General features: G+C 56.5%; 1 protein-coding gene across 5 annotated transcripts in view; it reads right to left on the bottom strand.

Annotated features, from left to right (window-relative positions):
* Window positions 1-470: 470 nt before the first annotated feature.
* Window positions 471-27,673, bottom strand: part of SDK1 (sidekick cell adhesion molecule 1) — a 715,898-nt gene continuing 688,695 nt past the window's right edge. For 3 of the 5 annotated variants that reach the window (XM_074345583.1, XM_074345584.1, XM_074345588.1), the window contains 7 exons: window positions 25,403-25,564; window positions 24,312-24,437; window positions 16,420-16,584; window positions 13,181-13,318; window positions 10,976-11,096; window positions 10,450-10,579; window positions 471-1,553 (listed from right to left, as the gene is read on the bottom strand). In XM_074345583.1, coding sequence (XP_074201684.1) covers window positions 1,308-1,553; window positions 10,450-10,579; window positions 10,976-11,096; window positions 13,181-13,318; window positions 16,420-16,584; window positions 24,312-24,437; window positions 25,403-25,564 — 1,088 coding nt within the window. In that variant the 3' untranslated portion in view covers window positions 471-1,307. Of the gene's footprint in view, window positions 1,554-10,449; window positions 10,580-10,975; window positions 11,097-13,180; window positions 13,319-16,419; window positions 16,585-24,311; window positions 24,438-25,402; window positions 25,565-25,609; window positions 27,667-27,673 lie in introns of those variants that run through there. The other 2 variants (XM_074345585.1, XM_074345587.1) reach the window with 2 other exon arrangements.

Genomic DNA, 27,673 nt, shown 5'->3' with positions numbered 1-27,673 from the left:
AGGGGGTGTCGACAGGCTTCCATTGGGGTGGGGACATGGGCCTTCTTGCAGCCTCAGGGCACAAGCACCCCTGGCCTCAGCCACACTCGTGTTACTTCTAGACCTGGGACCTGGGCTAGGGGGCTGGGCCACCTGCCCCTGAGACACCTTTTGCACAAATGATGTGATGGGCTGGAGGCCCAGCGACAGCTTGAACTCAGATTTTCAAAGTAGTTCATGCTATTTCCATTTAGCTAATACACTGCAACAGAACAGTACCAATGAAAGGGATAAAAGAGATTCCAGAAAACTCATTAAAGCTAAGAGCTAGCCTGGGGTCAGGGGCAGGGAAGGACCGAGGCTGCATGCTCGGGAGGGTCTGGGGCGCGGGGGGCCCGTCTTCTCACAGCCGTTTTGCTGTGTTCGGAGACGCTGTCGCTCTTCATCCTTCCCACGCACAAAGCTAAACAAGTAATAAAAAGGCACCTGGAGACAGCAGAGACTCATTCATTTCATGTGACAGATTTTAAAAAAAGATAAAAAGATTTAAAAAATACTCTGGTTAACAATGCACACCTCTTACACAGCAAGCGACTCTGCGGACGCTGTCCTGTTTTCCCCGGGCTGGCGGGCGGCCGTGCACTGGGCGCTGGGGAGGAAGGCGCTCACCGAGCGCCGCGGCGGCTCCCGGCCCCGGGGGGTTTTCCTGCGCCAGCACTATCCGGTCAAAAGAAAGAAGGGGAGGAAAAGCCCGGAATGTCTCACCACCGGAATGACCCAGAAGGTACACTTAGAATCTCTGGCTCCGTTGCCAGCAACCATCCCTGCCTAGAAACTGCTGGGTGGGAACGTTTCAGAGATGGACTCAGCAGCGGGGTGGCGAGGCCCTGAGCCCAGGTCAGACCCCGGAGCGCGGATGGAGCCCCGCTGAGCCGCTGGTTCTCCCGCAGGAGGAGAGAAGCGAGCGGCCTGGAGGCAGGTGGAGTCTCCCTGCACCCCCAGCTCTTCCCCGTCTCCAGTCCTGCTAGCTGGCCCAGGACTGAGCACCCAGGACTGGGGAGGGTCTTCCGAGGTCCCCCGGGCTGAGCCCTTGCACCAGTGAAATACACCTTCTCATTAAAAGAAAATAAAACCAAAGAAACCTGTTTCCTGCAGCGATGTTACAAAAAGCCATTAAAAAAAAAAAAAACAACAAAAGCCTTCTAGTGGAAATCCTGCGTTCGCAAGTAGGTAAAATCCTCAGGCGTCAGACTCTCTGAAACCAAAGCTGGAGCTCAGTTCCTGGAGTTGATTGTCTTAACAAAACTGGGCTCGGGGTCCGCGGCCGCTCACACGAAGGAGGAGAAGCCGGTGAGCGGAGTCCGAGCGCCGCGGGCCGGGGGCGCGAAGACGGCGCTCTGCGTGGTGACCACCGCGTGCAGCGGCGCCCCCGCCTCGGCCCCCGCCACCGCCTCGTACCTGTGCGGGGCCGCGCCCGCGCGCCGCTTCCACGAGTTGTAGTAGGTGGGGTCGCTCATGTAGTGGTTGACGAACGAGTGCTGGGGGGGCGCGTCCTCGGACTCGGAGTCGGTGCCCTGCGGACGGGACAGCCAGGCGTGAGCCAGCGCGGCCCGGAGGGGGCGCGGGGCCGCCGGGGCCGGGGAGGGGGCTTTGGGGGAGGGGGCCGCGGGCAGCAGGGCTGAGCGGGAAGCAGGGAATGGCGGGGGGCGGGGGGTGGCACCAGCACTGGTCACCCAAGGCAGGATGGTGCACATCAACTGTCTCACTCTCCCTTCCTCCCAGCCCACCCCAGGCCTCCCACACTCCACGTAACCCCCGGCGCAGACCCTCCCCTCCTCCCCCACCGGGCCGGGGCTGAGCGCTGCATCTCTGCTAGGGCCCAGCGGGACAATGTGCTGTCACTGCTTCCCAACCCGCCACTGTGCCAGAGCTGCTCCCAGGAGGGTCTACACTGCACTCCTGCTCCAGGCGAGGTCCACGCTCCATCTCCCACCCAGGAGAGGTCCACACAGCCTCAAGGGGACGCTGTGTCCTCGCTGCACAGAATGTAGAAGAGCACGGGTGTGTGGAAGGCCCAGGGGCTGCAGCTGGCCTGGGTCTACGATGTAGCTCCCGCAGACCAACAGGATCGGATCCTGAGCACACGTGGAGGCAAGGAGAAGGCACATCCTCCATGACACACGTTTCCACCAAAGGTCACATCCACACAGACCTCTGAGGGCAGGTTGCAGAGGAAGGAGGCCCTACGTGAGAGCGACTTGCACGACGGCCCCTTCTCTCCAGGCGCTGGGGACTGACCCCTTCCCACACAGAACAGCCGTGGGGGGAAGCGGCAGCCTGTCTGTGTTCAAAGATCAGTCCCTCTGAGGGTCTTTCCCCCTTTCTGTCTACAAGACAAATCAGCAGTTTCCAGCAAGAACAATTACTCCACAGTTCTTATGTTCATTTTCTTAAAGCACCTCCCTACGTCCTGTGCTGTAGTCTCGAGGGGAAGTTTTCAGCCCCTGGAAGGACTGCTGACCCAGACCGTGGAGGCTGAAGTGTCTCCCCCAGGGGGCAAGGGCAGAGGGCTCCTGGTTCCCCTGTCCCAGACCTGCTGGGTGGTCCTGAGACCCTCCCCTGGATCCTGGCAGTGTCCTGTCGCCTGGTAGGGATGGAGCCCAGGCTGGCCTGGGCTCCTCCCTCCTCCCTGCCCCCAGGGACCTGGCAGAGGCCACCTCTGAAATGCCAGAAATAGGTCTCCAGACACTGTGGCTTACAGCCTTTCAAGTTCAAGGAGGAGCGGGGAATTGTGGCTGAGCAAAGCCTCTCCCCTCTTGAGGCGCCCTGCCAGGCAGGACAACATTGGGGGACAGTGGGCTGGCATCTCCCTCCGTCCCTCACTGTCCAGCCACCGGTCAGCAGGGCGCCTCCTCTCTGGGCTCCAGTGCCTGATCTCTCAAGGCTTCAGCCACACCCGCCTGCCCTTCTCTCCCCAGAGGCTGTCAGGAGGCCAGGGTGGTATAAAGGAGTCAGTGGCCCTGAAATGCTATCTTAGAATCACCAGGGAAGTTTTGGAAAAACACAGCTTCCTGGACGGTGGCTACCTCCTCCTAATTCATTGGGTCCAGGGTGGAGCCTGGGAACATGTATTCCTTGGTAGGTCTGGCAGGATTCTGATCAGTGGCCAGGCCCAGGTAGGGGAGTGGCAGGCAGGGAGGAGGGGTCAAGTTGCCTGCTGGCCCTCAGAGAAGGCCCTCATGAAGATGAAGGGTCCCTTGGTGCCGTGGGTGACTTGGTGGATGGAGGGTGACAGCCTGCACTGCCACTCATGCAGGACCCGCCGCCCACACTGCCCTCTACCTGGAGAGCCGGCATCTTGTCCATTAGGAGTCGGGGGAGGCCTCCAGGCCGTACAGAGGCCCCTCGTGTACACAGGGTGGAGCCAGAGACTCCTGGGATTTTTTGGGCACAGACTGAAAACCTGGCTCTCACTGGAGTATTTACATAAACGGAACAGTGAGCCACAGATTCAGGAATTCTCAGGCCGTTTAAGGTAAACTGTTTGTGTTACGGCCCCATAAACCATCGGCAGCTGATCACAGCTGTGGTTCGGTTCCTCTGCTCTTTATTGAGGCCAAGCTCCTAAAAGTGCGGGGCTGACCAATGTCCCCTCCCGACGCGTCGCCACGCCTGAGCTGGCCTCAGGGCGTCTGCTGGGTCCCAGCTCCCGGCGCCCCCTTCCTGTAAGCTGCTCGTCATTCGAAGCCCACGAAGCTCTGATAAGCCAAAGCTGTTTTTGTGGCTCGTTTTGAGGCGGAGCCTGACCTGCGTTGAGCAAATGTGGCTGCTGACCCTCAGCTGAACCCATGGGAGGCTCTTCAGTGCAAATATTCTCAGGTGCTGCTGCAGAAACAGAAATGCGTTCTGCCACAGAGCGCTGCCCGGGCCCTGCTGGAGATGTCACCTTATATTTGACACAGTCCCAAGCCCGAGAAATGTTCCCGAGTCTCTGGTCTCTGATCAGCTCAGATGGGAGATCAGGCACCTGGATCTGTGGCTGTGCGTGAAGATCTATTCTTCATCTGTTTTCTAGAAGCCTTGAGGGGGCTCACGAGGCCGAGCTCTGTGTAAACTCAGATGGGAGTGAGGAGGACCAAGGTCACGGAGAGAAGCTGACACTGATTTTGGCTCTCAATTTCCTGAAGCTCAGGGAAGAGCCGCCCATATTGAAGTGAACAGAAGGCCTCCTTTCTCATGAGAAATTCACAGAACGCTCAGAGATGTGGTTCCTAGTTTATGATTATCTGAAGACTGAACAAGGTCCAAAATTTCATCCTCCAGTGTTCGGGGTCCTCCCCACTCACTGTCCAACCATAAGGAGGTGTGTGAGAACGAAGGTGAGAGGTAGCAATGGGATTTGGTCTCTTCATTTTGTGTCTGAGAGAACGGGGGCCCAGAGAAGTGAGTGACCCTCTCAGGGTCGTGTGGGCTGGGGACAGAGTGAGGCAGACCCTGCACCGGCACCATAGCCCAAGGGACAGGAATAGGCTTGTTAGTAACAGTTCAAATGCAGCTGCATGAAAGGTCAGGGACACCTTGTGGGGGGGGGGACCCACACCAAGTCTCTCGGGTGGTGGAGAAGCCATCGCAGGCAGTAGTCACTTGTTTTGTAAACCTGTCCAGCACCCAGGGGGTGACCTGGGGCACTTCCCTCCCCTCCTTCTGCCTTGGCCTCCCACCCTGCAACGGTTCAGACAGCAGAAGAGGGTGACCCCTGTTCCACCTTTCCCTGTCACAGGGGCTGAATGGCTTACCCCTCAGAAAGCAGTGATTGGCTAATGGGTGGTCATGTGACTTAAGTGGAGCCAATCAGAACCTGCCCTGGGATTTTTCACATAGCATCTGGAAGAGCAGAGTTCATCGTGTGGGGACCAGGCTGGGCGGCTGTCAGCCTTAAGTGGCAGGGCCCAGAGGTCCAGCCAGGTGGTTCCAAAGGCCCCTGTGAGAGAACAAGACCATCACGCAGAAAGGAGGGACAAGGGACTAAGAGCTGTGTCTTTAGTTTCTTCTTGTTCATTGAGGCAGAGTGAGAACATTCCCAGGTCACATGGCACATGGGGTGGGGGTGGGGTGGGGTGGGGGTGAGGCTTGGGGCCTCTGGGCTCCTGCTTAGATCATTCCGTTTCCCCCACCAGAAAGTGCAGAATTAAAATGCCATTCTTCCTCCTGCTGCTGCTCTGTTTACTGTTTGAATGTCGTTATTATTTTTTAATGAGGATGTATTTTAGTGAGTTAGAATTATTGACAAAAAGGAAATGCTGCAGGGCTTTTTTTTTTTTTTTTTGTAAGTTTCCTGTGTGATCTGAAGTAGCGATGTGTGTTGGTTTCCCAGGAAACCGCAGAAGGCCAGCCCGTGATTGGGTGTGTTGGTAGACCGACTGTGAGCGTTTCCAAAGGTGCACCGATGCCTGGTAAGCAGCTAATAGAGATAATCTCAGCACTTTTGCTGCTATACTGGCAAGATGAAAGACTCAAGTATTAACAGGGAATTAATTAGGTATGAGGGGGTTGGTCTGAGTTGGTTGGAGCAGGAGAGATTTTGAAAACTGCTGCTTTGGATTTTGAAACTAATTTTTAAATGCAAGTTGAGCAGTAGCTCTGGCATCATTCACAAGCAGCTGTCTTTTATAAACGGCGACAAACCCTCTTACTTCCAAATGGAGAGACACAAAGAGCCCGGCATGTGGCATGTGATGCTGGTGGCCTAATTTAGAGCAACTCCGCTCGGGCAGGTTCTCGTGCGCCTGTGAACTGAATTCTCAGAATTTTCACTTGAACAAGTTTCTGAAAACAGTTAAAAAATACCCCAGGGAGAAAAGGATGGTGTCACTATCTTCTCAGTGAAATATTAGCTTCGCAGAAGAGCCCTTCCAGCAGAGACCCCACCCTAGTTGACCAATGATCAGTGCATGTGAGGTGGCACTGACGTGTGTGTAATGAGGGTACCAGGACGAGAAGAGAAAGAAGGAAGCAGAAAAGATACTGAAAGTCACAATGACTTTGAGAAAATAAAAATCTCCACACCCGACAAGCTCAGTAAACCGCACGAGGATACACGGAGCAAGACTCACACCCAGACTCAGCGCAGTTAAAGCGACGAGAGTCAGCAACGAAAGGAGACTCCTGAGATCAGCAGGAGGGCAGTGACTCACCCCGGACAACGGAACGCAAATAATACTAACATCCGACTTCTAACCAGGAAAATGTGGGATGGAAAGCAAGGGCGTGACGCATTCAGAGAGTGGAAAGAAAACTGTCAACCAAGAATCTTACATTCGGCACTATTTTCATAAGTGAAGGTGAAAATAAGATATTCTGAGATAAGTAAAAACAGAAAGATTCCTTGCTAGCAGACCCGCCTTGCAAGAAATGCTGAAGGAGGATGGTCGGGTTGAAAGCAAGTGACACCAGACAGTAATTCAAATCCACATCAAGAAACAAAAAGTACCAACAAGGGTAATTACATAGGTAATTACAAAAGACAGTGTAATTAGCTATTTTTTCTCCTCTCTTCTCTTAGCTGATTTAAAAGCAGTTGCATAAAACAAGATGTACACGATGGTACTGTTGGCCCGTAATGTACAGAAATGGAGCATACTTAACAGTTGGAGCCAAGGAGGCAGTAAAGTAAGGAAATGACACCTTGATCCACAGGAAGATGTAGAGAACCAGAAATAGTAAATAAAAAGTTAAAATGATAACCTCTAAATATATACTTGCTCTCCTTTCTTCTCTCAACTTCCTTAAAAGACACAAAATTTCGTAAAGTCATATCTGCAAAAATGCATTTTTGAGTTTGTCACATGCATGGACGTAATTTGTATAATCAGAGCACAGGGGCGGGGAGGGACTAGATCGATACAGGAGTCATTTCCGTATGTCACTGAGATTTAGTCTAAATGTGGAGTATACACTGATCCTAGGGTAATGACTAACAAACATAACTGAAAAAATATACAACAAAAGCAAAACAAGGGACTTAAAATGGTACACTAGAAAATATTCACTTAACCAAAAAAACGACAGTAAAGGAAAAATAGAGAGGAGACATGTAGAAGGCAAATACCAAACTGGCAGATGTAAATTCTGCCTTAGCAGCAATTATATTAAATGTAAATGGATTAAACATTCTAGTCAACAGGTAAAGGTTGGCTGAATGAATAGACTACTATGATCCAGCTATAAGAGACACACTTTGCAGGGAGGGTAGAGCTCAGCTGTAGAGCACCTGCTTAGCATGCACGAGGTCCTAGATTCAATCCCCAGTGCCTCCATTAAAAAAAAAAGATAGCGAGACATTTTAGATCCAAAGATTTAATACATTGAAAGTTAAGTGATGGAAATGATATACTATGTGAACAGTAACCAAAAGTGAATTGGGGTAGCTGTACTAATATCAGACCAAATAGATTTTAAGACCAAGATTGTTACTGGAGACAGAGGGACGTGCTATGCTGATGAAAAGTTCTAGCCATCAAGTAGATAAATGGTTATAAACATATATGCACCTAAAAACAGAGCCCTCAAATACATGAAATTAAAATGGACAGAAATGAAGAAAGAAATAGACAATGTTTACCATAACAGTTAGTCTTCAATACAGTAACAGATGGCAGAAGATCAAAAGTGCAGAAGACTGAAACCACACTATAAATCAGCTAGACTTAGACACACATGGAGCTGTCCACGCGGCAACGGCAGAACAACATATTCTTTTCAAGAGGCTATGGAATATTCTTGCAGCATGCACCAGATGCTACACCATAAAACAAGGCTCCATAAATTTAAAAGGACTGAAAATGTACAAAGTATGTCCTCTGATCACAATGGAATAAGATTAAAAATCAATAACAGAAGAAAATCAGGGAAGTTCACAAATACGAGGAAACTGAAAGCACACGGCTAAATAACCGTTACGCCATACGGCTAAACTGTGCGCTGTGTGAACTGCATCTCGTTCCCACTGCTTAAAAGACGGGGTTCAAAGGAAATGTTCCCAATGGAGCTGGCATGTCCAAGATCCCTCTGTTGGGATCTCATGAATATTTAGTGCCTGCAAATCTCCCAAAGTCGAGACCTTGCAAAATTATAGAGCACAGAACGCCGGAAGAAAGACAGACATCTACCCGCGAACCCAGGAGCAGACAGAGAGCCAGGCATGCGAGTTCTCGGCCTGGACTCCATGGGGCTTTGGCTGCAGGTGTCTATCACAGGCTTCAGGGGGGCCTGGAGCCCCAGATTCAAGGTGAAATTCTAGGTGGGGAGCGCACCCACACCTCTGATCAACTTCCTTGACCCCGAAGCATCTGGGGATTCCTCCAGGCACAGGGCTTGCCAGGGCCCCTCACTCACTCAGCCACGCGTCCTGTGCCAGGACCACTCAGTGCTGCACGGCAGGTCTGGGGAAGAGGTGGCTCTGGGAGCAGATGTCCAGGCCGCCTTTCCACTCCCCGCATTAGTATGTCTGGGGAGACACTGGAAACCGCATCAAGCCATGGTGCTCTCATCTATTCGTGAGGATCTGAATGGCCTCCGTGCAGGCGTGAGTGTGGAGCCCACATCCCTCTCTCCTCCCCGCCCGCCTTCTCCTCCCTGCCTCCTTCCTCCAGCTCTGTGTGCATGTGTGTGTTCAGGCACGCACGTGTGTCTGCATGCATGTGTGCATGTATGAACAGTTTGAGTTCAGTGCCTGTGTGCTTTTAATAATCCTCCGTGCAAATGAGCTGAATTTGAATCTCAAAACACCCACATGTGTGAAAGGATGAACAGACAGAATGCTTCCCCTTAACCCGTCCTGAGAATGCTTTTACCCACAAATTGCCCAGAATTCATGAATCCAATCCTGGCAGCTCTGGGAATAGCCACCAATGCCCGGCGCTGGGCTGGAGGGGGTGGGGCAGGGGTGACTGAGCTCTGGACACGTACAGGCGTGGGCGGGCGTCCAGCCTCAGCACCCACGTGTGGGATGACCTCGGCCTGACTCTGGTCCTCTGAACTAGGATGAGAATCGCCCTGCCTCGCGGGGCTGATCTGAGCTCCTACGAGTGTTCCTGGCCCAGAGCAGGCGCTCGGTTCATGCTCAGCACACCCTGAACCGTGCGCAGCGCAGCCCTCGGTGCTGGCACACGGTCCCTATGAGCATCCTCCCTGATGGCTGATGTTTAAGGCGGGAGTTCGGGACCCACATGAGGCAGGTGTGTCTCTAACTGCTGGCCCAGGGGGTGTCTGCCAGCCGGTGGCCCTGCTCCTCCGCTTGGCACGAGGGGCTGGCACTGGGCTGCTGCTTCCCTATCACAAAGACGCGGGCCAGGGCTTGTGGGATTCACCCGGTGGCCCCTCGGTTCAAACGAATGTGCCTTCTCATCGTGTGCAGTGCTGAGTGCCGCCCGCTGCTCTCACCCGGCCCAGGCTCCGGTGCAGAGAGGGGGCCCAGAGTCCTCTGTCAACAGAGCCCGTGAAGCAGAGTAGGCTGGTTCCCCGGCCACCCGCCCGCTGCCCCGTCCTGCGGGGAGTCATGTCCAAACCTCATGTTAAAAGAAGCTGCGTTATGAGCCTCAGGCTCAATGAGGCCTGAATTCAGGTCAAAATGAAGCAGAGGCTCGCTTTAGATTAAATATTGATTTAGGGTATGAATGCCAAGAAGCGGGCAGGCCCACGTGTCCGGCACGTCGCTTGGTGAGTTTTGTCCCTTTCAAGGCTTGGCGTCTCTGAAGCAGAAGCCTGTGGGGCTGACGGGGACCCACCCTGATTTGCTGCTTGGGTGGTTGTGCCCGTGGACGTAAGGTGTCGGTGAGGGCTCCTGGGGAGACGCGGGCTCTCCTGGGGTCCCCATGGCTGCCGCAGGGCACGTCCTCCCCAGCGCCCTCACAGGGCCTCCGACCAACCTGCTCAGGTGTGCGGGGAGCGCCCAGAGAGCCGTGGGGCGTGGCCAGGGGTCACAGCTGGAGGCTGGCACCCCCTCAGGGTGGGGCCTCCCTAGCCGAGAGCTCACCGCATGCCCACCCGACCCTGTCGACTGACCCAGAGCTGCTGTGACCAAAGTCCCCTCTTCAGTACAAGACCTGGGAGGCTGGCGGGAGGCGGGGCACGTCCCTGGGGTGGGGGTCCCAGGATCTCCCCATCCGGCAGGCTCGGGCCCTCGGTTACCCAACTGAGGTCTAGGCCACCATGGCCCACAGCGACCTCCAGAAATCACTAGGTTTATTTCTGAATGCAAAACGGGACGAGGATGGTCTGCAGACCTGAAATCCTCTTTGGGCGAGGCACAGAGGCAGGAGCTGGCCTCGCCCAGGGCCTTCGGGACTCGTCCACGAGGTGGGGTCACTTGTCACTGGCCTGGCCTGCTTCGTGTGGTTGTAGAGGCTTGAGTGAGACCAGGGACATGGCCCTCGGGGCCGGCGGCGGGTGGAGACAGAGCGGGGCACTGACCTCGGACTCTGAGGCGTCCACCGACTTCTCCTTGAGGTTTGTGCTCTCGGTCAGCACTGCGCCGTTGTACTTGCTGCAGAGGTCCTCGTCCGAGTAGTGCAGCCCGCCGGGGCTCGGCCGGGGCGGGGACCTGGGGACCGGGACAATGCCACACTTACCGCACCCGGCTCGGGCAGCTCTGGGCAGAAGATACCCCTGGAGGCTTCCCTCCTGGCATGCCCTCTGGCCACCATCGCGGCCACCTGTGATGCCCTCTTGCAATGGGTGCAATTTCCTGTCTGCCCACAGCCCCCCGTGACAGGCACCCCTAACCTGGGGGCATCCAGCCGATGGAGTCAGCCTGGGAGGTCTCCCTAGATCATGTCCCCCACCCCCGGGACCTGCCCTCTTTTCCTGTTCCTAGGAATGTATTTAACGTACCTCTAACCCTCGCCAGCCCTGCCCTCCCGGATTCAGCAGGGCCCCTCTGGGACTTGGTGGACACTTGCGGGGTGGGGCCCCGGGGCTGCAGCCCCCGCATCCATACCTGGTCCCGTTCTTCTTGGAGAAAGTGTTCTTGACATTGAGGTGACGGCTGCTGAGCTCCAAGGCGGCAAACCCTCCGTTATCCAGGGTCACGGACTCCTCCATGTTGGAGATGCTCTTCCCTAAAGCCGGGCCGGGGCGAACGAGGGAGGGTCAGAGAGCAGCCTCAGCCCTACCCCACCTGAGCCAGGGCTGGCCGCCTGCGGCGTCCCCTGCGGCGGCCGAGTGGAAACTGGGAGCGGCTTGCTGGGCGGGGAGCATCAACACGGGAACAAAATGACGGTGGGGCAGCACGGTGTCTGTTTCGCCTGGCGCCAAACTACAAGCATCCTTACCAGTGTCTTACTCAGGAGTCCGCAGGGTGCAGGCACTTTTTAACAACTGAGGAAATTAAATACTTCATCCATTTCAAAATAAAAACCTCACTGTCATAAAACTGTATGTAGAGCATAGATTGACAAGGGGTGGCTGCCGAAGGGTGCAGGGTTCTTCCTGAGGTGGTGAAAATGCCCTAAAACTGACGGTGCCGATGGCCGCACAGGTCTGTGAGCGTGACTGGACGCGGCTGACACCGGTGCTGTTGCTCCCCGCGGCGCCCAGCACCCCTGTGGGCTCCTCCTGCGCCGCCTCGCTGCCCCTGGTCCCTGTCTCCCTCCCCTACTAGACTGGAAGCTCTGGGAGGCACAACCTAGTTCTGCTCACAGAGTTGGGCTCTGAACTACGTCCCAGCCTCCAGGACACTGTGAGCATGCAGCCAGGGGTCCGTGCGTGTCTGTAAATTCATCAGCATCTCTAACCCCGAGGGTCCTCTCTGCGGGGGACCCCACAGCACCTTCCTGCTTTACCCGTGCGCGCCGGAAAGGCCAGCAGAATGCATGGAGAGCGGCAAAGGCAAGGGGAGGTTGCTTGCGAGGAGGGATTCGGGTTGATGGGAGGTGAGTGGGTGAGAACTAACATCAGAGGGGAAACCTGATGGGGACGGTCGTCCGAGGGAGTGGAGCGAGGCTGCAGCAGCCAAGGCTTAGGTTCCTTGCGTCTCCTGGGCAGGCCCGTGGACATTCAGGTGGACGAGGGGCTGTTGGGCTTTTTCCCTCCCCCTGGGCTTCGGTGATGACGTTAAATGAATGCTCTAGGGTGAGACTTGAGTATCAGCATCTGACTTTCCGGGTCTGTTTTCCAGATGCAGAAGGAGGGGGAGAGCGGGGAGACTTTCTGTGTGCCAGACATGGGATTCTGTAATAGCGTTAACGCAGCAAAACGACACGCCCCTCCTACGTGGTAAATCCCACGGGGATACAATCTGATTTACGGACACTTGTTAGAAGTGAATTTATACAGAAAAAAATAAATCCTTTCTTACAGGGATGAATGGATTAACGTTACAGAAGCAAATGGCGGGCAGTTTCAGTGCCTGGTGTTATTAACCCTCGTGGTGCAGTGACGGCGCTGCTGTGGCTGGGGGCCGGGGACCCGTGCCCCCCGCCCTGCAGAGGTGGCAGAGGATTTCCAGCACCCGGTAAGGCTCCCTCAGGCACCTTCTGTGTTTGTGCTTCTCCGCTAAGGACCCCCACTGTTCTGCTTTCTAGAAACATCCATCCGTCAGGTGGCTCCTGGCCGTCCCTCTTTGGTGGCCACTCTGCCCCGTGCTGGTTTGCCCATGGCTCTAATGATGGCGATCTGCTCAGCAGCAGACACTGAGTGCCGGGTATGCGTGCTGGGAGCACGAGGGTGACCCGGCGCCCAGGGCTCGGAGCTGGGCTGCGGGGCATAAGGCAGGTTCTCACCCAGGAAGCGAGAAGGGCTGGACCACAGGCACGACTCTGCATGAGTCCCCGGGCCACACCTGACGTCTGAGATGCGCCCCAGGCCGCTGTTCTCATGACACCGAATAGTGTGACTTTTCGTCTGTTTAACGCGTTACACTTTCTAATCACGTGCAAAAACACGACTGCATCTGAGCAACGGGGCAGATGAGGAGACAGACTCACAGAGGCCATGTGACCCAGAGGACACATGGCTAATCTGAGGGCAGAACCGAGGTCCGGAGCGTGGCGCCTGCTGCCTCGGAAAGGAAGGTGGGCGCCTCTGTTTTATGGGGTGAAATGGAGCGCGGATGTCGGCCCCACAGACGTGGGAGGAAAGAAACCGCGAGCATTTCAGCTCGGGGGCCAGGGCCCCTCTGGAGACGGCAAGGGGTGCATCCCACCTGTGCTGCAGCTCCTGTATCTCTTGTTCTGTCCGTGCAAGACCAGCGCGAACACCACCAGCAGGAGGACGATGAGGCTGGACAGCGCTGTCACCAGGAGGAACCACCACTCCTCGTAGAACGGGGTTTCCACCTGGGCTGCAGGGGCACGGAGACACGGTCACGTGGGACGAGAGTCCGGAGTGAACCCGGCACCGCCGTGACGGCCGCGGGGGCTTCCTGGAGGGGAGCGAGGAGGACCCGAGGGGCAACCCTGCGTCCCCGGGAGGCCCAGGGCTCTGCCTGGTCTGAGCTGTCACAGGTGGACTGACCAGTCTCCCGGAGACAAGGCTCGGGGCCACCTCCTCTGCCAGCCGGGGCTCCTCTCATCCCAGGGGCCCCTACCCCGGAGCCTGCCTGGACCGCCTCCATCACGCTTCTGTTCTGGTTGCATCTGCTTCCTGCTGCTGCTCCAGTTAGAGGGAGGGAGGGACCGAAGGGCCTGGACTTGCTCCTCCCTCGGGTGTGGAGGCTGCCCCCCCGCCCCAGCCCCCTCACCACCTCTATCACCACCGCCACACGCCACCTGCCTGGGGCCTGTCACCTCGCCCGGCCACTGAGGCCACTTCCCAACCGTGTCCCCTCTCCTGCCTCACTCAGTCCTGAACGTTGCAGAGCGAGTTCTCAGGTGGAACACGCGGCCCCTCCTAACAGCCTCAGCGCTGGGCCCCACCAGCCACGGGGTGCAGTCTCAGCCTGGGGGCCCCGTGGGCCAACTCCTGCCCAGGCCGAGCGCTGGGCTGTCTACACCCACACAGAAACCATCTGTGTGTGGTTTAATTCGGGCCTCCAGCAAAACCGAGCCAAACAACTGTCCCCGCCTTGAGATACGCTTTCCCAGAAGGAACAGAAAAGGTTTCATCTGAAAGTTGCTTTGAAGGACCCTCTTCTCCCTCATGTTTTATTCTGTTTACTCAGAACAGAAAAACGGGAGCTGTTTCTTGGTGGGCGCCGGATGGCCCGGGTCCCGCCGGTGCGTTCCGCGAGCTTCCCGGCAGGGGAGCCCGTTTCCAGGCAGCAGACGCCCACCCGGGATGGAACGTGCAGCCTGGCCCAGGTGGAGCCCAGGGCCTGCCCGCCAGGAGCAGAGGCCTGCAGGAAACGCCTCTCCCTTGTGTTGCATTCCTCACTGGCCGCGTGAAAAGTGTGCGTGCGGGGAGTGAAGGGGGGAGGTCTGCTCTGGATGATGCAATGCCACAGGGATTCCCTGGGGAGGGCAGCATTTTAAATTCCAAATATATAAGTTGGCTTTCAGGCTGGACATTAAGTCCTCCATCTAAAAAGGTCAGTGCATCCCCAGCTGGCTGCTGGGCAGGAGTCTAGAGTGGGCCTGAGAAGAAGGGCCGGGGCTGGGGTCCAGGACTCCCACCCCAGGTGGGACACCCCTAGGTCTGCAGAGCGGAGCCTGAAGCAGTGCCAGCAGGTGACAGCCTGCCAGCTTCGCTGAATGATGAGACAAGCTGACCGCCGTCCAGCTGGCAGCCAAGGCCGGTGCTGGGCTGCCACAGATTTCAGAAGACTGTTCAAGCCAGGGCGCCCTGTGACCTCCAGGGTGTGGAGCCACCATCCCACGTGGGAACCGGCCTTCGCCACCGGCTCCGCCTGGTGGGATGAAAAGCTCTGTGCGTCTCGAATTGCTTTCTATTGATCTCCGTAGATGAACCAAGGGAAGCAAATCTTGAATTGCTGACCCGGGGTGGTGGGCGCTGGGGGGTCCTTATTCTGTTCTCTCTACTTTGGGGTCTGTTTAAAATGTTCATAATAAAATGCAGGGAATAAGGAAATTGTGATATTTCTAGATAGTGTTCGTTGGACAAGTGAGGGGTGCTCTGGGTCCTTCCCGCAGCCCCTCCCCCTCGGCACCCCCGGAATTCCTGTGCGCTCCCCGCCAGGGAGACAGGCCTGAGCGCCCACAGACACCGTCCTTCCTCCAGGCTCACGGCAGGGGAGGACGAAGATGCCTGCAGTTTACACCAGTGCAGCCAGGGGCTTACACCGGTGGATGCAGAGGAAAGAAATGTGTTTTTCTTCATTGTAAGGAAGGTTCTGGTGGTTCCTGGCCCAGGCTCTGCCTGCCACCTCCAAACGTCTCTCTGCCCTGCCCTCTGTGGCTGGCTCCCTTTTCCCAAACATGTCTGCACAGTCGGCCAGACACCGCCCCTCACCGGAAGCCCTCTGGAGCCTGGCTTGCAGCCTCGGCTGCAGGTCAGGACTGCTGCAGAGTTAAAAAATAATGATGCCCAGACCCCTGCCCCACGGGATGCACTCACAGCCTCAGGGCGGGCCCTGCATGTCCCCGAGGGGGGAGCCTAGGGTGCAGCCAAGGTTGAGACCCACTTCTCACCTGCACCTGGGTCCCAGGAGCAAGTCCAGACCACGGGACCTGCCTCCCCTCCCCTCCCCACCTCCTTGTCCCACCTCGGCTCCTCCTTTGCTACCCCCTTGCCTTGTCCCAGGCTCTTCCTTCCCCCGTGGCCATCTCCTCTGTATCCTTCAAGACCCAGCCCCAGCACACCTCCTCCAAGAAGCCCATCCTGGTTTCCGGGGTCACTTCCACCCCACATCACTGGTGAGGACGGAGTCTAGCACCATGCATACTCGAGCCTCCTCCATCCCCGCCACTCTACCCAGAGTGGAGCTGAGGGCAGGTGCCCAGAGCGGGCCACCCTCCACCTTCAGTCTCGTCTGCAGAGCGGCACCAGGTGCAGGACCCTCCTGGGCCTCTCCGCCATCTCTCAGGGATGCCCCAGCCTGGCGTGCCCTCACTTCGGGGGCTGACACGCTCCCTGGCAGCTGCTGGGGGCCACTTTTGTGTTTCAAAAGTGGCGGGTAGCTCCCCGGTAAGGACACGCCAGCGAAGGGAGGGTCTCAGGAACGCCTTCACCCCAGAGGGGACCCTGCTCAGCCCAGGCTGACGGCCCTTGCCCTCGCACACGACTCCGACTGAGGAGGAAATGGGCAGAATTCAAGAAGGCTCGGGCTCAGCGCGGTCTCCTCCAAGGAGAAGCAGGCGAGGGGCCTTGCTGGTGACACTTGGGTCCGGCCAGAGGTGGGGGTCCACACCGCTCTCCCCAGCACCAGGTGCTGGGCGGCCCGCGCGAGGCACACAGTGGCCCTCTTCCCATCGTGATGGGTCCACGTCACCCCCCAGCCACCAGAGGAAAGAGCTTCAGCCCCGCATTCCTGGGAAGGGCGCGTACCTGACATGGCGGTGGAGGGGCCGCTGGGCTCCCCGTAGCCCACCTGGTTCACGGCCACCACCCGGAACTCGTAAGTCACTCCTTGCCTGAGCTTATCCAGGCTGATGGCGTAGGACGTGGCGCCCCGGGGGATGTCCTTCACAAACGTGTCCCACAGGCCTTCATCTGCAGGGGACACGAAGCAGGGGCAGAGGTTAGGGCTGCGTCTCTCCCAGATTGGGCCCCCCGCTCACAGACGACAGCCTGCCCTGCTGCTGGCCTGCAGCCGCCCTCCCCGAGGGATGGGTGAGGGTGGGGATGCGAGTGGCAGGACTCGGGCGAGTTGCTACCAGATACAAGTATAAATTAAAAAAAAATAGATACTTATATACCCACGTTCACCGCAGCCAAAAGAGGGAGGCAACCCAAGTGCCCACCGGCAGACGGTGGACAAACACGACGCGGTCCATCCACACAGAGGAATGGGATTCAGCCTTAAAAAGGAAGGAACCCCTGACACCTGCTACAACATGGATGGACCTTGAGGACGTGATGCTCAGTGAAGTGAGCCAGACACAACAAAGACAAATACCTTAGATGGGGTCCCTGGAGGAGTGGAATTCATAGAGACGGAAAGTAGAAAGGTGGGGGCCAGGGGCTAAGGGAGGGGGCGGGGGGTTACAGTTTAATGGGGACAGAGTTTCAGTTCAGGAAAATGAACAGGTTCTGGAGGTGGATGGTGGTGATGGTTGCACAACAACGTAGAGATACTTAACGCCACTGAACAGAACTCTTATAAATGGTTAAAATGGTAAACTTTATGTTATGTACATTTTACCACAATAAAAATACGGATGGAATTTTTCAAACCCCGACATACAGGAAACCATTAATAACAATGAAGCAAAAGCCAGAAAGTCAGATGTGGAGAGAAAGGAAGAAGCTACACAGCCTTGGTACAAAGCCTGCCCCAGCATGTGTTAGCTGTGTGACCTTAGGCAGAGTACTTAACCTCTCTGGACCCTGTCTGTAGAATGGTGATGACACTGGCATCTACACCACAGGTGTGTTTAAGGATTAAACAATGCCTCCCACACAGCAGCACACCACATCGTGTTTGGGAAATAAAATATGACTCTAATCTCTAAGGAAGTCGTTTTGTTAAAAAGTGGGCTCAGGGCCCAGAGTGTTCATTTGAAGTAGCAACCCTTCAAGAATTATAAATTGTTTTATTGGCACAGGTATGTGATCTTTTTACAAAAGCAGGTGATCTGGAGAGGAAAGCACGTTTGAATCTGCACGTACACATGCTGACAGCTTCACGGGGCTGACGGGTGTCTGGAAACAACCTTACCTCACACCTGAAACACCAGACACGCTCGGGCGGGTGGCCCCACGGTGAGCGGAAAGCAACTGCTTGTGTGTCAGCCTGTATTTGCACAGGATTTAGGGTCTGTACCGATTAAGCCCTTAGAGTCGCAGGTTAATGAAGGAATGGATGTGACTGAGATTTTAAAGGCACAAGTCTCCGTACAGACAGAAAGTAGTACACTGATTATTTATTCCTAAATATTCATGTTTACAATAATTTCTCACCAAGATACCCATTACCACTAATAAAGTCAAAATGGCGAATCATTTTGCCTCCCCTCCCCCAAATGTGAGGGTTTACACATGGCATGTTTGATGTATGTGGTTTATTTCTGGTTTTGCAGGAACAATCAGGGAGCAACAGGCACAGAGAGAGGGTCTTCTCCGCACTCACCGCCCCCTCTGCCTGGAGCCCGTGGCCCCCCTCCCCACCCCACCCCACCCCGCCCCCAGCATTCGACCCACGAACACCTAAGAGCTCACTCTTCGGTCAGGCTGGTTGTTCCAGCCAACAGGGAATCAGACGCGATGTCTGTTCTCAGCGAGCTGTTTGTGTCTACACGGGCAGGGGACGGAGGAAAGTCAACAAGGTAACTTCACCCTTTCAGATTCATCTTTTTGAGGCCGACCTTGACCCACGCCTACACTCCAGGAAGAGACGGCAGCTTCCGCCAGCGGGCCTCCAGAACACTCCATGACACTGACCTCTCTGTCTGCACCTCTGGGCTCTTGCATTTTTCAACAGTTCAGTAAACACCAGTTGACGCAATTCATCTCCCTGTCCTTACCTCCTCCCTTCCTTTCCCCCTCCCTTCTTTTCTCCCCTCTCTCCCTCCATCTTTCCTTTCTTTTCCTTTCCTTCCTTCCATCTTTCCATCATTCCATCATCCATCCACCCATCCATCCTTCCTTCCTTCCATCCATCCATCCATCCTCCCACCAACCCATCCATTCACCCGTCTTTGTACCCCCATAGCTTTTCACAGGGTTTGGCACAAGCAAGCTTTCAGTAAATAACAATGCCACCATCTTATTTAGCACTTACTATGAGCAAGTGACCATTCTAAGGGCTTTAAATGTTGACTAAGTTGTGCAATGTTTTTCCTCTAAAAAGACAACTTCGTGCTGTAAAAGAGACTAAAGGAAAAATACAGACTCTTATACACTGGATACTGACTAAGCCCATTGAAATGAAGGGGCTAAGAGCATGACAAGTACTCCTGAGCAGGCCTGCAGGGGGTTCCCTGAACAGCTTTTGCATTAATGTTTCTGTAATGCCTTCCTGCTACCCAAGGAAAAAAAAAGAGTTCCCCTTCCTCCACCGTAGCCTAAAGGCCACGTTTTATTTTAAGCGCTGTCATAGCCCCAGGAATTATGTGCATTTTTCATAAAAACACTTTAAAATATTGATACAGAATCTCAGCACAGATGATTTACTTCGCAACCCATTTGCACTGAGAACTGCTGGGAGGGGCCACACCAAGAGAATTTCCTTCTGAGTTACCTGGAAAGTTAACTGCTTTTATTCTGCTTAATTCTTCCTTTCCAAAATGAGCAGAGTCAGCACTTCGGACTCCACCTGTACTCGCTGGGCTGCCTGCCCACGATCACGCTCACACCGCGACCCTGAGGGGCCGGGAAAACCCCGGCCGCGGCCACAGCGTCCGCTCTGTGTCTTCGCCATGGACTGGTTTTCCCATTTATATCATGTTGTTAAATAGCTCAATAAATCAATGATAGAGAAAAGTATGTCTACAAATTAGGGGGGAAATAACATTACAGAACTATTAACCATAATGAGATTTGTGAAGCGCATTCTCCACGCACCAGGCTAATCCCCGGGCCTGGATTTCCATCTCAGTCCACACTTGAGAGCCATGTGGGCCCTTGCGTTTTTCAAGGCCATTCTGGGGATACGCCTTGGTTTGCTCCCGAGCCCCAGGTGAGGCTCGCCCGGCTGGGACGTGCGGGAGACCCCCGCCCGGCTCCCTTTCTCCACTTAGGAGCTCCTATGTCACCATCCTGGGAAAGCTCATGATTGGCCAAAGAGAACAGTCGCTCGCTTCCAAAGCCACACCCCTGGCTGGTTGAGGCCGGAGGACAAGACCGGCCCTGCTGGTGCCCAGGCTTTGACCTTCCTGGGGGTAGTGTCGACCTTCAGGCCGGGGCCTCCTGATGTCCGTGGCATCTGCTGGGCCCAGCCCCCTTCCTGGACACCCAAGAGAGTGCCTTCCTGGGCCCTCGCTGTTGGGAAGACGCCAGCACAAGGTAAGAAGGCGGGGAGACCGCTGGGAAATAAACTTGCAAGATGCTCCTGGATAAATCGCACTCGTCGCACACAGACCCCGTCGGGCTCGGGAGGCAAGCTGAGTGAGGGTCCCCGCACATGAGGGCGGCCCCACTGGTTGGTTTTCTGTAAAGAATATAAGCTCTTGGTCTCGGCTGCCCCATTGTGGTACCTGTCTCCTGGGAAATGGCTGGTTCTGACGACCCCTGTGAAGGAGAGCTCCTCCAGCCCACCAGGTCCGCCAGCCCAGCACACATGCTCCTGGGGAGGGAGCGAGTCGGCGCCACACCTCCCCGCCCGGCGGCAGGAGCACCTGTGTCCCCTGACGCGAATGGGGACGGATGTCTTCGGAACTGAGACAGAGCCGGGTCCAGGCACACCCAGGCTCCATTGCTCAGTTCACCCCTTGGATGCCCAGAAGCACATGGCGAGCTGCAGACAGGCAGACAGGCAGACAGGCCGACAGGCCCACACAGAAGTTTGATTTCATGGGCGACTAAACGGGGTCTCCGTGCCGAGCGAGACTCGTTCATGGCCCGCGACGCCTGGTTCCGCCGACTCAGGCCCCCAGCGGCGGGCGGCCGCCCTCCTGCGGGTGCTGCTCCTTAAACGCTGCCGTTTCTCTTTCTATCGATGGTCTGCGTCAGAAACGTAACTGGAACAGGTGGGGCTGAAAGCAGAGGCTAAACACACCTGAGCTAAAAAAAAATGACCTTTTGTTGGATCCTCATTTAAGGCAGGAGACACAACAAGATGAATGTCAAAATCTGGAGGATGGCCTGTGCAGGGACCCAGCCCGCAGGGGAGCAGCTGCGGAGGCTGCCAGGCCGCCAGCATGGCGGTCGCAACGGAGACCCCAAAGTCCACATGGGCCGGTGACGGGTCGGAGCTGCCGCCGCAGCCCTCTGCTGGAGATGCCGACTTGGGAGCTCTGGTGGATTTTACACCTTCGGAAAAAATACCGATTTTTCTTTTCTTTGCTCATTTAAAAAGTCCACCAGTCAAAGTAGGAAAACGGGCAGGACGAGTGGGGAGAGGACTGCGGGGCTCCCGGAGGGCTGGAAGTGGAGGGGAGGGGCCCACTCGGGGGCGGGGGGCCGGCCCCCATCTAAACCGCTCTCATCTCTGGACCAAGTACATCCGTCGTGAGCAAAGCGACACAGCGTCTGCCGCCCACTGGGCACGTCCTCAGTACGGATTTCACGGCTGCTCTGGGGAGGAAAATGTACTTGCGGTTCCCTTAGTGCCGATCTAATGTGTAAATGTGTAAATCGGGTTTCCTGATCTACAGTCAAATGCTTCGGGATAATTTGTGTAAATGGATCATCCATGTGTGTCCGCTGCGTAGTTTCCACCACCTTCCTGGGAGCTCAGCCACACCGACTGGGAGGAGACAGTCACCCGACCAGAGGCGTGCCTCGGCCGAGGCTGCCCTGCGGAGTCTGGGGCCGCGTCCTGGGGCCCACACTCGCTGACCGCCCCTCCCCGGGAGTGAGAGGGAGCCTGCATCCCAGCCTGGTGCTTTCTGCATTCACGGCTGTTCGGTCATGTCCACATTAGGGCGTCAGCGGAATTCGCAGGGGTTGAAATAGGATCCTCAGGTGAGATGCTGCACCAGCACCTCCCTGGGCTGCCCACCCTGCCGGCCACCCTCTCCTAGTCCTGCCGGCCATTCTCTCCCGCCAGTTGGGCAGCCAAGCTTCTTGCCTTCCAGGTGCAAGATGGAGACGTGGCCAGGCAGGAGGCCGGGCAGGCAGCTGGAGGCCCCCGGGGCACCCAACAAAGGGGCTCAATCTTCCAGACACCCAGTGGCGAGGGGCCCCTAGCGGAGGTGGGCAGCCCTCTATCAAAAATTACCCCTCCCCAGGTAAAACGGGGCCTACCCACCACAGCCCCGCCCCTTCAGACACCACCGCCCTGCCCGGAGAGTCTGGCCGGAGAGCCCGGGTGAGGAAAAGACACAGTGCCTGACGCGTGGGCACTGAGTCCCGTAGCAGATGAAAGCTGGGGTCCCAGGCCCGTGGGTCTGCACAGGGTTTAAGTATTGACAACTCATCAAAGCATTTCTTGACTCCCAGCTCCCCTCCCCCGCCACGGAGAGGACAGGGAGTCCTTCTCAATTTTCAGTGGCCGACAGCCTGCTCTGGGCGCCGTTTTAAGCTGAATTGCTTACTTTGAGGCCGCTGTAGCTCCCCGTGCAGCTGTGGGAAGCCACACCGAGTCCCGGGTGTCCTTGATCCAGGGCTCCCCAGGGTATCATCTCTTGAAACTACCGTGCAACACAACCAGGAGACGGAGAGTGACGCGGTCCCGGCACGGAGCCTTGCCATCACCCGAGGGCCCCTCCTGCGGCCCCTCTTAGCCAGACGCCCGCTGAGAGCCTTAGCTCTCATCAGGGAGGAGGAAAAGGCCCTCCTGTGTGCGTCCTTTGTGCCGGTGCTCTCTGGTCATTGGCTGACTCCGAGGGACCCCGTCTCAGGATGGTTTTAGATGCATAACTTAAAACTTTAAAGGAGACCCGTTATATCGGTAAGGCTCACAGTCACCTAGAGGGACTGAAGTTCACGGTGACGTCTGTCTCCTGGTTCCGTGGAAGGTGTTGGTCACGGGCTGCCTTGTTAAGCTACGTGGTCTTTGGAAGATGCAGTGGAAAGACGTGGATTTCGGTGACACCCGCATCCCAGGGCAAGTCAGGAGTCTTCGTGGACGCTTTGGATAACAAGGTCTTGCAGTGTCTGCACACGACAGTGACTTCAACGTAACATGAGTGTCCATGCCCCTGGCCGCTCCTGCCACAGCTGGAACGTGACAGGAATGCGGCTGCGATTTCACTGCCGGCAGTTCCACAGGAACCGCACTCACTTACCTACTGTAATGGGTTCGGTTGTGTCCCCCTGACACTCGTATGTTCATGGCCTAACCCTAGAATGGGACCTCATTTGGAAATACGGTCTTTGCAGATGGAATTAGTTAAGACAAGGTCTTTAGGATAAGCCTGAATCTGATGTGACTGAGGTCCTTATAAAACAAGGAAATCTGGACACGGATGGGAACACGGGGGTCGGCCACGTGAAGGGGGAGGGAGGGTCTGGGGGATGCGTCTGCTTCTGGCGCCAAGGAACACGGAAGGTCGCCAGCAATGCCCCTGAAGGGAGGGGGAGGCCTGAAGCAGCCCCTCCCCCGCAGCCCCAGAGGGAACCCCCTCCCTGCCCTCGCCTTGACCTTGGACTTCCAAACGTTGTCACGAGAGAGCTGGCTGGCTACTCGGGTGCCACCACTTTCCGAGGTACGGGGGGATGAGTGACCACAGAGGCCTCTGCCCAGCCCAGGCCTGTTGTGGATTTGGGACCCTCCATTTCCAGAACAGGCCGAATGCCCCGCTTATCAGGAACTCTTGATATGCTCTTAAGCCAAAGAGCTATTCATGTCGCCTTCACATAGAAACTTTTTTGGTCTTATGTACTAGGTTCTTCTCAGAAGTTTCTAGAAGGTGCTTCTAACTAGTGATCTTTCAAAAGCAGTTGGTGGGAGGAGGGGACGCCTGTGGCATGGGGACGTGTGAACTTTGGGGCTCTTTCCTCTTTGTCTAACAGCGTCTTTACATGTTAGATGGAAATGCTTCAGCGCTGTCCTCCATCCAGAGAGCGGGACCTGGTGACACACTGGACGCGTCCCTGGCACACTGGGGACTTCCATGCTGAAGTGTCCAGATGAACCGTGGGACCATCTGAAGGTCGCAGGGAATGCGCTCGGTGTTCTTGCCCTGGGGACATCCCCCCGGCTCCCAGCAGTAATACCGACTCAGCCCATCAGAAGCTCCCTTCCCAATCACGTCCGCCCTCAGTTATCAAGTTGACCAGAAGGCAGGGGCCCTCGCAGGGCAGATGGGGTGGGGGGAGCTCAACCTCACGTTCACAGGTGATGAGTCGGTCTCACCACTGACAGGACTTGTGACAGCGACCACGACAAGCACGGGTCTCACCAAGGTCCCCAGGTGGGTCTGGAAACACTCGGGGTCCCCTGGTAACCTGAGCACGTCTTCAAGTGGCCCTAAGTCCTCACCCACTACTTCCGAGAGTGACAGCCGTCCTCCCCGAGCCTGCGTGACGCGGCGAGGTTAACAGCGCAGCCGCGGCCACGGAAGCAGACAGGACGGAGGGGCCCCTTGTTTCTGCAGGAAGCTCTGGGCAGGGGGCCCGCGGCTCTGACCCAGCCCCTCATTCACACGTGGTTCCGGGGCAGCGCCCACTCCTACCTGAGGGCCTGGCCTCGATGATGTAGCCCGTGGTGGGCGTCCTGCCCGCGCTGCCCTCCGTCCACTGCAAGGTCAGCTCAGAGGCAGATTTGGTGACGGAGACGTCTCGGGGGGGGCCCGGGGAACCTGGGGGATGGAGCAAAGGAGAGCAGGGAGGTTTCAGCACCGGGACCCCTGTCCCACCTAGTGGGGCCCGCTCTGCAGCTGGTTCTCCGGGCAGGGCTCACCCTCCCTCAGTCCCAGGCTTCTCAGCTTAAAAATGGGGGGTGGCAGGGTGGGGGGATGGGGGGGCTCTCACGGGGTCGACCAGAGAATTAAGGCAGCAGCATTGATGGACCTGGAGATGATCTCACTAAGTGAAGTAAATCAGACAGACAAATACGGCGTGATAGCACTTATGTGTGGAATCTAAAATATGACACAGACGAACTTGCTTATAAAACAGAAACAGACTCACAGACAGAAAGCAAACTATGGCGACCAAAGGGGAAGGGGGGAGGGATAAATTAGGATTTGGGGATTAGCAGACACACACTACCGTGTATAAAACAACGAAGATAAACAACGAAGTCCTACTGTGTGGCCCACGGAACTATGTTCAATTTCCTGTAATAATTTATGATGAAGAAGATTCTGAAAAAGAATGTATGTCCATCTATCTGAAGCAGTTTGCTGTGCACCTGATGCTGACACAACGCCGTGGGTCACTACTCTGCAGTTAAGGAACAGAAGGAGCGACGTGGCTTGAAGGCGCCCCGGCCGCAGGCAGCAGCGTCCTCCGTGTCTGACCCGCTGTCCTGGCCTCCAGGCGGATTTAAACAAAGGTCAAGGTCGTTTGTTAAGTGGGAAGCTACGGGCTCCTCCTCATGATGTGAAAACTTTAAAATTTTTCTTATGCCTCTTATTTAAAACCTTTCATGCACTTATTTTCTCCTAATTCTTTGTATTTGAAAACAGCCACCGACGTCACAGGCTTCGCACCAGGGAAGTCGCTCATCTGCACCGAACAAGGCCCCCTGCAGACGGCGGCGTGGGAAGGCCCTGCGCTGGTGCGGGCTGGGCCGCCCCCGCAGGACAGACGCGGGACTCACCCTCGGCCGGCCCGGCCGTGACGTTGGCCTGTAGCTCGGGCCCGTAGGCGATGGTCCGCGCCTGCACCCGGAAGAAGTAGGTCGCCCCCTTGGTGAGGTCCCGCACCTTCAGCCAGCGCCGCCAGCTCCCCTTCAGGTCCACCGTCACCACCTTGCTCACCCCTGGGGAGGGCGAGAGGGGGCCGGCTTCAGAGGGGCCCCGTAACCAGGAAGGCCCCCCCCCCCCCCGGTTTGCAGAGGACTTATTTCTCACAATTAGGAGGAGTTTAAAGTGGTGATAATGGCCGATGTTCAGCACAGGCAAGTGCAATTAGAGTCTAAGCTTGACTGACAAGTGGGTGCTGACAGAGGAAGCAGCAGCCTTACACCCTGCGGGGGCCCGGGGTGGGCAGGCAGCAGCCCGGCTCCCTGGTCACGTCGGGAGGGGGAGAGGCCCAGGCCGGGCGCTGCGGGCAGGGCAGGGCCCTGGGGTCTGCAGGGCCCTCCCCACGTGGCATTGAGCTGCGTCGCAGGCGACCTCGGGCTTCCTGACTTAGTCACCGGGCGGAGAATGTGGACGAGTATGCAGGAAGACTCCGTGCTGGCTAAAGGCAGCCCCCATCCCCGTCCCCCTGCGACGGCCACCGTGCCCCCTACAGGCCCCAGGAACACACAGTAACCTCACTGCGGACTTCAAGGGAACGATGACGCCTCTGTCACCACCACCGCTGGTGCCACCACCCAGAGAGCTGTGAAGGCACAGACACTTGGCTCATGAACGTGGAGACGGAGCAGGGGTGCTGTGAGCGGAACTACGTTTAATCAGAGAACGGAGACGGGACAGGCCGGGAGGCGGATACAGACTGAAAGTTACATACAAGCACGTTCCAGAAGGGAAAGCGGGGCTGTCTGGGACCACAGGTTTGAAAATGGTGCACCGAAACCCAGAAGGTTCACGAGCTCTCGGCGGCGGGACTTCTCAGAGCTTTCAGGGCACCAGTGTCTGTCAGCATCTCTTGGAGGAAGACGTTGGGACACGGCGTCTCCAGCAGGACTGGTGGAAGAGCTGTGCCCAGGGCCTGCTGCCCTGCTCCCCCTCCGCTCCCACCACGGCCCCCACGCAGAGGGCCGACGGCCTCCCACGAAGGCGCGGGCCCGTCTGCCTCCTCGCCTTGACTCCCTGGGCAGCCTTGACCTCCGAAGGCCCCGACAAGGTGCGTCCAGCTTTCAAATTCCCCTAATCCTACTGGTCTCCAAAACACCTTCTAGTGGGTTTACTGTCTTCATGTTATGCCTTTGATAAAACATTTGTTCAGCTAAACTTTTCTTTCCAAATTATTTCAGAGCGATTTTGGCCGCTTTTGGGGGATTCAAGATTTTCTGGAGAGACGCGGGGCCAGTTCTGCCCCAAGAGCCTGCGCCTGGTCAGACCGCTCGCGAGTCGGGTTTCCAGGGTGACAATTCACCCACACCATGACCGCCATCAGCAAACGCACGGGGTCCTGCTGGATACAAAGATTTTCTCGAGTGGCATCTCTTTTTTTGTTAAAAAATGCCTTCCTTCTCCTCGGAGCAGAACCAGACCTGGGCGCGGACCCTGTGAGTGCCACCCCACCAGGAGGCAGAGCTCAGCCCCCCATCTCGGCTCTGTCAGAACCTTATTTATCTAGCCAATTTTAAAAACGTGCCCTGCACTCCAAAGCCTCAGGGTGCCATCACATAAAACACTTCATTTAAAACATTTTTAAAAACATAAAAATAGCTCTGCCGCAGAATCAGATTCCCGGGACACGGCTCAGTGCTCCGTGGGGCTGGGCGCTCCGGGGAGGCTGCGTGTTCCCACGGCGACCAGGGAAGTGGCCTCGGCACACCACACGGTGGGCCTGCCTTCCTGGTGGGGGCCCCACGGGGTCGCAGCCCTGGATAAACACCGTGCCGTCTGTTCCCTGGGCCTGGGCTGACGGTGCCTGCCTGGGAGTCTGCGGACGTCCATCCAGACACTGCCGGGGGCGCGGGGGACGAGGCAGGAAGCAAGGCCGGCCGGGTCACCCCCAACGTCAGGCCATTGCTTTACAACCTGTTTTTACTGTCTTCACCACAAACTTGCGTGACCCGTGGTGCTCCCCGCAGTGCTAGCACGGAGGTGACGTCATTCTGGCCCCAGATAAAGATGCCCAGTGTTTCCTCCACGTCCGTAGCCGTGCCTCTGGGAGATGTGCGGGCTTTCTGAAGCATCAGGAAGTAGTGACGTTGCTCGGAGTCCCGGTTACCACTTCCATGGTTCCCTGTGGG

The sequence above is a fragment of the Camelus bactrianus genome, chromosome 18, assembly GCF_048773025.1.
Source record: "Camelus bactrianus isolate YW-2024 breed Bactrian camel chromosome 18, ASM4877302v1, whole genome shotgun sequence".
Taxonomy (NCBI): domain Eukaryota; kingdom Metazoa; phylum Chordata; class Mammalia; order Artiodactyla; family Camelidae; genus Camelus; species Camelus bactrianus.
This window is presented reverse-complemented; position numbering and strand designations above follow the sequence as displayed.